Raw genomic sequence first — 12,227 nt, forward strand, 5'->3', positions numbered from 1 at the left:
ACCTGGCCTTTTTAATAAATGGTGAATGTAAGATGTTTGATCCCTTCCCCTCAACACTTTTCTACCCTTTAAGCTCAATGTATGCTAGTGATAATCTTTCTTGGATTCACCACAATGGTTATTTCTCTTCATGCAGGGAAGTCAAACCATGTCGTGGAAGAGAATCAAGGACTAAATGAGAACGGAAAGTTCTTTCTGCCTGGGCTTATACCCCTCTCGCCAGACCGTCTCACGATGTCAAAGAAGGGCGCCAGCTTTCGAGCTAAAGGAGAAAAACCCGATGCTTTAGCCGCCTTGCAAGCTGCTAATGAAGAGCTCAGGGCAAAGCTCACAGATATTCAAATTGAACTTCAGCAAGAAAAGAGTAAGGTGTGCATCTTTCCCATTGCCAGAAAAATGAAAGTTCTCCAGCTACTTACTTCTTGCTCTCATAAGTAAACTCTGCATGTGAAAAATAAGATAAGCGATAGATAGATAGATAGATAGATGATAGATAGATAGATAGATAGATAGATAGATAGATAGATAGATAGATAGATAGATGATAGACAGACAGACAGACAGACAGATAACTTTATTGTCACTTTTTCTGTGAACACACTGGCACACATTAAAAAATGAAATTCTGACGCCCATTCTCAAAAGAATACACACACACACACATGCTATACATATACATATGCTATATGTATACATACACAGACAGAGAGAGAAAAGGCAACAAAAAAAAACTGATCATGGAGAGGATGTGTAGCATCTTGACAATACTGCACACTCTAGTCAAGCACCGCTTAAATGCTATGTCCTGGATAGAAGGAAATGAACTTCCAATAATCTTTTCTGCTGTCCTCACCACTCTCTGCATAGGCTTCCTGTCCAAAGCAGTAATACTTCCCAAACAAATCGTAATACAATATGACAGGATGCTTTCAATTGTCCCTCTATTTAAAGTGGCAAGAATAGGAGAAGGAAGACGTTCTCTTCCCATATGATGCAGAAAATGAGACACTGCTGTGCCCACTTCACCAGTGTCTCACTGCTGAGTGACCAAGCTAACCTGCTCATCAGCTCCACATCCAGATACTTGATACTACTAACCATCTCCACAGATGAATACACAGAGGCAGTGGTGGGATGCAGCCAGTTCACACCACTTTGGCAGAACCGGTAGCTAATTTTTTGTTGCCCAGGCCCAGAATGGACTTCCAGAAGCGGCATCCACACAGAGAACCAGTTATTCACATATTTGAATCCCACCACTGCACAGAGGTGTATGGCTGTGGTTGCCTTTTTTGAAGTTGACAATGATTTCTTTTGTTCTTCCTACATTTAAAACCAGGCTGTTTTTATTATACCAGTTCATCAAACCCTCTGCCTCCTCCCAGCGATCACTCTTATTAGCAACCCGAATAAGGCCCACCAAATAGACATTGTTTTGTAATAGGATATAGCATAAGAGTCCAATTGCAGAAAGATGTGGTGAACTTTAAACGAAGTCTTATTCTTCAATATTATTCTGGAGGAATGAAGTCTGAAGATTGATTTGGAGCCATTCTTTATAGAATATGCATTTTGATCAATTATTCAGAGCATTCTCTAATTGGTCCCCTTTGGAGGCAAAAGTAGCTGCATTGTCAGCATGTACTGTACATCAAGGAGTAGAACTGCCAGGATGATCTTGGAAAGGGGGGGCAATGAGATAAATCCATTCACAGAAGACATCTGATTTGCTAATTTGGCAATTTCTATAGGAAAAAAAATCAAGCTATGGTTATGGGGCAAGGTGAAGCATGAAGTATGCATTTACAGAGCCTTGGTGGAGCAGTGGGCTAATGCCTCCTTAAGTAACACCAGCTGCCTGCAATTAGTGCAGGTTCGCATCCCACCAGGCTCAAGGTTGACTCAGCCTTCCATCCTTCCGAGGTAGGTAAAATGAGGACCCAGATTGTTGGGGGCAATTAAGCTGACTTTGTAATAATGCCGCTTGGGTGTGTGTGTGTGAAAGCCCTAATAAGCAGGCATATACATAGAATGAAGGCTACTGCTAAGCTTGTAAGCCGCCCTGAGTCTTCGGAGAAGGGCGGGATATAAATGGAATAAAAATAAAATAAATAAAAAAAATTTGCTTTTAGACTAGTCAACCAAATCTGAAGAGTTCATGCATACATATAGTACTACATTGATTGGGAGATACATGTAGTTCCTATGTGCCAAGAGTTTCCTTTTTGGGGGGATGTGCCAAATAGGACGGTTGACAGAAGATCCTGTCAGGAATACCAATGACTAGGAGTTGGTTTCCAGTTTCCATAAACCATGGAAGTATGGTACATTGAATCCAAAGAAACTGAGCTGTAGTTCTGTGGGGGTCTAATACTAGTAAATCAGGGCAGTTGAGCTTCAATTAACTCTGAGTGGGAAATAATGGATTCTCTGCTGGAATACCGGTAACTTCTTCAACAGTCTACTTTGAAACTTGGGGTCATGCATGCAATACAAATTCCTGGTCTTTGGGATGAACTTGACAACCACAGCTGACTTTTCTGAACTTGACCATTATACTTAGACTGCTTGGTAGGGTTTGGACTGTAGGAATGGCCCCTTGTTACACAGAAGAAAGCTAAGCCTGATTTAGACCATCCTAGACTAAACTAAATCCAAAAATGCTAGAGAATTCCCGGAAGCTTGACAATCAGACGAATCAGCCATCAATAGACATATAGAGATAAACCACATTTACATACCTTTCCAAAGAGAATAAAAAAGGTATGAACGAAATGAAAAGACCAGAATACATCCTGTCCAGCAACCAACATCCAAATAAGCAGGGATTAACACTAGGTAAACAACCAAGCAGAAAACAATATCCACAGGATTTCCAAGGAGAAAACTACATCCCCACCAACACTTGCTAGGCAAGCTACTCTACAGTATATGAACAGGGAGCAAATCCTATAATGAAATATCTGCAAGCAAATAGAGAGCACCAAGAACTCCACACTTCAGCTGTGAGCTACATATAGATGTACCGCACAGAGTCACCTTGTGGTAAGATGGGCAGTAAATAAATTAAATAAACCTGATTTATTTTATGAGAAATCCTTTTTTAAATTTTAAATCCTTCAACCTGTTGGGATAATTGTGCCTGTGATAATAAAGCTGATGGCAAGGTTCCAGAAAATCTGGATTATATATTTCTACTGGAGAAAACTTTTTAACACAGCAAGTTGTCATCTGTCCTATAGTAACCTTTCTTTGGATGAGGTTTGTAATAAAAGTGCTATCTGCTGCTCAAAAATTGAGACACAAACCTTCCTATAAGGGGAAGACATGGCCAAGAACCCTAAAATGCTTAAAATAATGTTTTGGATCCCAGATAATCTAAATCAGGGGCGTCAAACTGCCAGCCCGCGGGCTGGATGCGTCACGCAAAAACTGCGCCCACCTCATTGCCGGCAATGGGGAAAAAGTCACAATACGTTGTGACACGTCACGTGATGTCGCAAGTTTGACACCCATGATCTAAATCAAACTTTCACAAAGGTAGGAGGACATTTCCCAGAATTTTTTTGAAATTGTAATCCAATCCATCCAGAGAATGTGCGATCAAGAAAAGCCACTATTAGTCACCATCTTTAACTATACCTGAAAGAAATCCTAAATATTTTAGTGAAGAACATACTTGAGCTACCACCTAAACAACCCAATTCATATTTAAGAATTAGATACTACTTCTTGAGGGAAGAACCCTGTAGAGTTAAAAGTGTCTAGGTGCTTTGCAATTCACATATATTATCCCACTATTTCCAACCATTCCTGTGCAAGTTCATCTTAAAATTTAAAGCATTATCCTGTCCAGCTGTAACAGTGATGTGGATTAAATAAAAGCTATTTCAGTCTACAGTATTGATTGTATTGGACATTGCTATAGCTGGCAACATAATCAGCTTGCATAGCAAACCAAGTTGTCACTAATGAAAAATAAGCCATCTGTTAGGGTTAGGAGTATCTTGCATGTTGTTAATACCAGCTGCAGACAAGCACTTATAGACCAGTGTCTTGCAATTAAGCATCTCTTTCTAACTTCTAACTAGGAGATTTAATGTTACTCCAAATTCTTGTGCAAATTAGATTTTGAATAACTCAGCAGTATTGTAATATTAAACTCCTGCTTGCAACAGTTTCATTTCTAACAGGACACTACTGAAAGATCATTTGTATGTTATTTAAAAGTGTGGTCCAAGCAAGTCATATTTTCACCTCTGGCACTGTTTGCTAACTGGTGAGAAAGCTCAGGATTGTTCCACATGAAAATGAAATCCATTTCTGATATTGGAAAATAGAAAAGTGCTTGAATTTCTGATATTGGAGGAATCCACAATCGGCTGGTTATGAGATCTTCCAGGAAGGGCAAGAGTCCACAAGATACACCAGTCCAGTTATACACTGCTACATTGATTTGGAAGTTTATCGTATACAGAATTCACACACACTTTTTTTTCTCTGACAGCTTGCCTTTGGAGGAATTCCCTATAGAAAAGAAATAGGAGGCTTTGATGTCAAAGCTCTGAAAAAAGACTTAGGGTGGCCCACCAACGCAAGTTTCTTTTGATCTTTTTTGAACCGAGGGATTATCACTCAGCCAATTTATTCATAAGAATTTTCTATAATACAGGGAATAATACATATACAAATTATGTGGTAAGATGCTGTTATAACATGCTGAAGGTTCTTTTCTTTTAGGCCAGCAAATTGGAGAGGGAGAAAAATCAAGAAGCTCGGCAGATTAAAGAACACGAACAGCATAAAAACACCGTCATTGTAACAGAACTCAAGGCTAAACTTCATGAAGAAAAAATGAAAGAGCTCCAGGGTGTTCGCGAAGGACTTTTAAGACAGCACGAGGCTGAGCTTCTTAGAGTTATCAAAATTAAAGATAATGAAATTCAAAGACTCCAAATGTTGCTTAACGCTGTACGAGACGGGACCCCTGACAAGGTTAAGACAGTGCTCTACTCCGAAGCAAAAGAAGAAGCCAAGAAAGGATTTGAAGCGGAGAAAATTAAAATGCAGCAGGAAATTTCAGAACTGAAGGGGGCTAAGAAACAAGTGGAGGAAGCTTTATCTGTAGTCATTCAAGCTGACAAAATAAAAGCGGCAGAGATACGGAGCATTTATCACCTACATCAAGAAGAAATCGCCCGAATAAAGAAAGACTGTGATCGGGAAATTCGCAAGCTGGTATGCAGTTTTCCATCATTTTGATGATTTTAATAAGGGGGGAAGTGAATGTTCTTTCCATGTTGTTTACCCTAAAAATAATTTAATACAGATGGCCAAGCATCCTCCTTTTGGACAGTTAATATAGACAGATTCTTCAGATCTTTATCCAATACTAATGAAAAGCTTATTAAATGAGGTTATCTCTGCAATAGATGCTCTTGTGACCTTTTGTCACAAGCTGTAGCTGGCTGAAAGATTTAATTCTGGTTGTCGATTGTTTTGTTGCCATGTCATCTGTTCCAAATATAATTTATTTCATCTGGATTATGACCTTCACACAAAAATGGGCTAGTATTCTTGCAGGAGTTGGACTTTCTTTCTAACTTTCCAAACTTGAAAAACAGGCATGTGATATTATCGTAAGGTTATTTTTTTTTTTTTGCAGCTCTTGTATTGTGTATTGATTATGTAAATGAGGACATTTCCTTTTCAGTCTCTTGGGTGTGCAGATTTTAAATTTACCTGGGTAAATTATTGGTTGCTTTACTGTTCTTATCATGGAGTAATAGAAGTGGAGTGAAGTATCTGAATATATATGATGGGGGAAGTGTTTCAACTCTGCCTTGGGCATATTTGCTTTATTGTCAGAGACTTCTAAAAGGAGCATTGTGGAGAGTAGATCTGGAAATAAATTATTATTTTAAAAGGCACTAAAGACTTTTTAACCACTGCTGAAAGGCTACAAAGCTATATCTATTACTATCTTTGGAATTTTGTGTTCTATCACCCAGCGGGTTGATTAAGTTGGCAAAATCACAGAGTTGTCTCTAGATCCAATGTTTAAGTATATTTGGTTAAAGAGTTTCAAAATCATTCTGCAAGCTAATGTAAAAGATGTAATTCTCATGGAATTCAGTGAAACTTACTTGTTAAAGCGTCATTCGATGGTCACTGAATTCAAGCTGAGTGGTTTCATATGTGGTATTTTCTAAAACTATAAAACACTTTCATAGAACATGTAGTTATATTTTTATGCAGCTGAATCCACATCTGCATTTTAAATTGCACAATGCTTTTGACATAGAAAAATAAGTAACTTATAACTATTTTTACTTTCTTTCAGTTTCCAGACTAACATATTTGCATTATACAAATTTACATAAATCATTCAAAATACTTTTGAAAGGTTTAAAATAATATCTTTAGATAATATGTGCATGTTTTGTGTTTCTTTCCCCCCCCTCCCCAACAGGTGTTTGATTATCAGATTTTGGGATTGTAATTGTTATCACAATTATAGTATATTGAAGTTGTTAAAAAACATTTAACCATAAGATTTAAAAAACTTTTAACCATAAGATTTAAAAAACATTTAACCATAAGATTTAAAAAACATTTAACCATAAGATTTATATTTTAGGAAACAATTTGACTTTTAATGCACTAGCTAGGATAAAATAGTACAGTTTCTATAAAGGGAGTTTATAAAGGAATAACACTGACCATTGACAATCAAATCAAGTCCAATTTGTGAAATGCAAAAGTAAAAGGGAATCTATTACTGGTATAGTATACTGTCTCTGTCTTTCATAGTGTATTCTTTAGCATGAATCTAGGCAGCCTGAAATGTAGAAAAAGCAATGTACAAAAACAAAGAAAAAGCTATGCTCTATCCTATTACTGTTTTTTCACCCCTTCTCTTCATAATCATTATTATCAGGATGAAGTAGGGAGGATGTCCAAGAAATTTCCACAATACATCTTGGTAACATCTTATCCTGGGGGCTCCTGACAACTTTGCTCTTTTCTTTATAGAGACTTCCATAATTCAGAAACTTCTCTGAGAGTCCATCCTTCCTGTTATGTATCGGGTATAAGCAGCAGCTCTGCAGGTACCACCAGGTGGCGCTGTGCTGTGGCCGGATTGGCTGAAGGGTTTTCGGCGGGAGATACAGATGGATGGATTGGCCAGAGTGATACCTGGCTAGGTATATAAGGGGTCCAGGTAACACCCTTTGTTCAGTATGCACCTACCACTAATAAAGATCTGACATGCGGTACTCATCTGTTCCTTCATTGCCATGTGGTCCACAACCCACTACACAATAGTGGCGACGAAGGTGGGATTGCTGTTTCGTGCAGAGCTGAATCACTAGCTGAAGTCACTAGCTGAAATCACTGGATCAGAGGAAAAGAATTCTTTTTTCCCCGATCCTTGCTGAAGCAGCATCCTAGGACCGGTCAGACAATGGCAAAAATAACTCAGATCCGTGAGTTTGACATTCACCGGCCTGAGCGATGGGAATCGCACTTGGGCCAGGTCGAAGGCTACCTCCTCATCAACCGGAACACGGAGGATCGCATGAAGGCGGCAGCGCTACTGTACATCAGCAGGTCTGCCATCTACGAAGTGGCTGTGGGGTTGTTTGCACCCACGCCTATCACAACTGTTCCCTACCGCGACCTCATAAGCAAGCTCAACAGGCATTTTATGCCTAAGAGGTCTGAGATGTCTTGGAGATTCCAGTTTGTCCAGCGGATCCAGAGGCCGGGCGAGTCAACAACTGATTTCATTGTGGACGTGCGACAAGCCACTCGTCTTTGCAAGTTTCCTGACTTAGAGGACAGCCTGCGAGATCGTATCACCTTCGGGCTGAGCGACAAGCGGCTGCGGCAGAAACTGCTTGCGAAGCCGAAAATGAGCCTCCAAGAGGTCTTGGATGAAGTCCAACTGTATGAGGCGGCCAGCGGCGATGGTCAAACAACCCACTGACCCAGCAGCAGCTCCGGGGGATCAGTGCACCAGGAGAGCGCTGCGTATGGTGGAACAGACAACGAGGTGGCAGAGGTCGACACGGTAGACCAGAAGTCGGCGCAACAACAACCAACACGACCGCGGGTAGACCAGGGGGCTCAGTGGAGACCAATGGCATCGCAGAGAGCTGCTGGGGGGACGGTACTGACGCTATTCCGGGAGCCGGAGCGACCAGTCCCAAGTGTGCCCGCTGCAGGGGGAACCACGCAAGAGTGACCTGCAGATTTCGCTTGGCTAAGTGCCGAATCTGCGGAAAAACAGGCCACATCGCTGTGGTCTGCCAGAGCCATCAGAGGAACGAGGACGCATCGTCAAAAGGTACTGGAACACCCCAAAACGTGACCTCCAATGCCGTAGTGAACCTTAAGGCTGTTTCCCATTTGGGGGTCCATCAGTTACTCACCCCCAAAATTATGCTAGAAGTCCACTTGCAGGGAATACCCTGTAAGATGGAGCTAGACTCTGGAGCCACTGTCTCGATAATATCTGAGGAAACTTTTAAACAAGTATGCAGCCGGAGCAACCGGTGGGCTACTTTAAGACCGACTAACCTAAAACTAACTGACTTCCAGCATGCTCCCGTGAAAATCAAGGGGGAGGCCACAGTGTCGGTGGGGTTCAGAGGGTTCCGTGGGAACTTGGATGTGTTGGTAGTTGATGGTCGAAGGACTAGCCTAGTGGAGCTGGACTGGTTCAAGGCTCTGGGCATAGGGATCTCAGAGATCCATAGGGTCCAGGCCACGAGCCTCGAATCCGTCTGCGAAGCGTTTGCAGACGTATTCGAGGACAAGCTAGGCACATACACAGGGCCACTCATCAGGTTTAAGCTAAACCACAACATCGTGCCCATTAGAATCAAACCCCGAAGGGTTCCCTTTGCCCTTAAAGATAAAATAGAGAGGGAGGGAGTTGGACAGGCTAGTGGACCAGGGGTTTTTAGAACCTGTAGAAGGGGGTGAATGGGAGACCCCTATAGTTACCCCACTAAAAGCTAACGGGGAGGTGAGGATCTGCGCTGACTACAAATGCACTGTGAACCCTAAATTCGCATGCTTACCCGGTTCCGACGGTCAGCCACATCCTCGCCTCTCTTCAGGGCGGCGCCATTTTTGCAAAGCTAGATTTGGTGCAAGTGTATCAGCAGCTCCTAGTTTCCCCAGAGACTGCTGACGCGCAGACCATAGTAACGCACAGAGGAGCTTTCAGAGTTAACCGTTTACAGTTTGGTATCTCTGTAGCTCCAGAGATCTTTCAAGAAGTGATGGAGAAAACACTGAAGGGCATTCCAGGAGTATGCCCTTACTTTGATGATGTCCTCATCGCTGGAAGCTCTGAGGAGGTATTGGCTGAAAGACTGCAGGCTGTCTTAAACAGATTTCGCTCTGTTCAAACTTTAAAAAGACAAGTGCAGCATAGGGGTGACATCTACTGAGTTCCTAGGCTTCAGGATAGATGCCAAGGGGGTTCATCCTGCTGAATCCAAGGTGAGGGCAATAAAAAAGGCCCCCACTCCAAAAAACAAGGGGGAATTACAGGCATTCCTGGGGCTCTTAAATTTTTATCATTCATTTCTTCCACACAAAGCTGCCATAGCTGAGCCTCTGCACAGGCTCCTAGACAAGCAAGCTGTTTGGAAGTGGACAAAGAGTCATGAAAAAAGTTTTAGGAAATTGAAAGAATTACTGTCTAGTAACTCCACTGTCACCCACTTTATAGAGTCAAAACCCATATGCATCGCATGTGATGCATCCCCATATGGAGTGGGTGCTGTACTGAGCCATCTCGAAGACAATGGGGACCAAGTGCCCATTGCCTACTACTCACGCACATTGTCTAGGGAGGAAAGTAACTATGCTTAAATAGACAAGGAAACCCTGGCCATAGTAGCTGGGGTCAAGAAATTCCATGATTACCTCTACGGCAGGGAATTCACCATATTCACAGATCATAAGCCTCTATTGGGTTTGTTAACAACAGATAAACAGACACCTCAAATATTATCACCCAGAATGCTTAGGTGGTCCATATTCCTATCTGCATACTCTTGCACAAACCGGGAAAAGAGATGGGTCATGCAGACGGATTAAGCAGGTTGCCCTTAGACAGGGCTGAACCTGATCCAGCACCAGCAGCCCAGATACTGTACATTCAGGATCTCCCAGAGTGCCCCCTGCAGGCAAAAGACATAGCTGTGGAAACAGCAGCAGACAGAGTCCTAAGCAGAGTTCAATCTTGGGTAGTCACGGGGTGGCAAGAAAAGTCTCCAGGAACCGAATTTCAGGCTTACTTCAATAGGAGGCACGAGTTGTCAGCACACAAGGGCTGCCTGTTATGGGGAAGTAGGGTAATCATTCCCGAAACACTGAGAAACACGGTCATTAAATCATTACATGAAGGACATCCAGGAATAGTCAGAATGAAAGCATTAGCAAGAAGTTAGCTGTGGTGGCCTGGTCTCGATAAGGTTATTGAGGAACAGGTTAATAGTTGTTATGATTGCCAAAGGTCCAGACCTGAGATGCCCCATGCACCGGTATTCAAATGGGAAGAGACACACACTCCATGGTCCAGAGTACACATTGATTACGCAGGCCCTTTCCAGGGGCAGTTGTTCTTGGTGGTGGTAGACAGCCACTCTAAGTGGCTGGAAGTGATACTAGTCACTAGCATGACCTCAGCCAAAACCATCCAAGTGCTCAGGGGGCTCTTTGCCACACATGGCCTTCCAGACGTATTAGTCTCAGACAATGGGCCTCAATTCACCTCTGCTGAATTCCAGGCATTCACCAGGGCCAACTTGATTAGGCATGTTACAACGGCGCCCTTCCACCCGTCAACTAATGGATTAGCAGAATGCATGGTAAGAACAACCAAGGATGCATTGCAGCGCATCATCAATGGCGACTGGCATCAACGGTTGGCACAGTTCCTGTTAGCTCAACACACCACACCCTGCACTGCCACAGGCAAGAGTCCAGCGGAACTTTGTTGGGGCCGGAGACTCATCATTAAATTGGACAGGCCGCACCGTGATAGAGTGGCTGCTGAGACTGAGCATCCCAGAATCTCCAGAGAATTTCTCAATAACGACTTGGTTTGGGCAAGGAACTACGAGTCAGGTCAATTTTGGATTCCGGGGGTGGTGATTGACAGAACTGGGCCATTGTCCTACATTGTAGGGGTGGAGGGGAATCGCCAGATCAGGCGTCATGTAGATCAAATCAGGAAGCGGGTTCCTGAAGGGTCTCAGGGTGACCAATCACAACGAAAAACATTTGAACCAAATAGGGAAGACCAGGGACTGGGTCAAACAGAAAATTGGGACCAGGGCTCAACCATCACCGAGGATGATTTGGAAGACCAGCAAGGACTGAGACGGTCTATCAAGACTCACAGACCACCGTCATATCTTGCAGATTATGTGCAATCTTGAACAGGCCCAGAGCTGTTCACAGAATATTATGGATATTGTGTTGTAATGTATTATGCATGCCAATTGTATTCTATATGTTTTTTTCTTTTAAGGGGGAAGGGGTGTTATGTATGGGGTATAAGCGGCAGCTCTGCAGGTACCACCAGGTGGCGCTGTGCTGTGGCCGGATTGGCTGAAGGGTTTTCGGCAGGAGATACAGGTGGATGGATTGGCCAGAGTGATACCTGGCTAGGTATATAAGGGGTCCAGGTAACACCCTTTGTTCAGTACGCGCCTACCACTAATAAAGAGCTGACATGCGGTACTCATCTGTTCCTTCATTGCCATGCGGTCCACAACCCACTACACAATACTTCCTATCTGAAAATAGTACAATGGGAAGAACCCCTTGACTTGAAGCCCAGGAAAGCATAAATGCTGTTCAGTTCTTTTATTCTTGGCCATCTTGTAACTAGGCAAGCGCAAACCTCTGCACTCAGAGGAATTTCACCAATACTTTTTTCTGAAAAAAGAATTTAAAAGACAATTCTCTTTAATCAAATTAAATGAGAACTGATAAGGAAAATTATTCGGTCCCATCAGTTTTTTGTGGCTATAGATATTCCCTTCAGGCAAATTTAGGGAAAATGGTAAGGGCCAACAAAAAGTGTAACAGCTAATATTCTCCTGGAAAAATGCAGCTATTTTATCTAAAATGTTAGATAAAATATCAGTTTACTAATCAGGCAAGTGGATGACATTTCAGTGTTTATATTAATG

The 12,227-nt window shown here is 42.4% G+C and overlaps 1 protein-coding gene across 16 annotated transcripts in view; it reads left to right on the forward strand.

The window, feature by feature from the left end:
* Positions 1-234: 234 nt before the first annotated feature.
* Positions 235-12,227, forward strand: part of JAKMIP3 (Janus kinase and microtubule interacting protein 3) — a gene marked incomplete at its 5' end in the record, with an annotated part of 61,589 nt that continues 49,596 nt past the window's right edge. For all 16 annotated transcript variants that reach the window (XM_081328430.1, XM_081328422.1, XM_081328431.1 and 13 more), the window contains 2 exons: positions 235-369; positions 4,741-5,238. In XM_081328430.1, the coding sequence (XP_081184556.1) occupies positions 235-369; positions 4,741-5,238 (633 nt within the window). The remainder of the gene's footprint in view (positions 370-4,740; positions 5,239-12,227) is intronic.

This window comes from Vipera berus (genome assembly GCF_964194415.1).
Source record: "Vipera berus genome assembly, chromosome: 5".
Lineage (NCBI taxonomy): Eukaryota > Metazoa > Chordata > Lepidosauria > Squamata > Viperidae > Vipera > Vipera berus.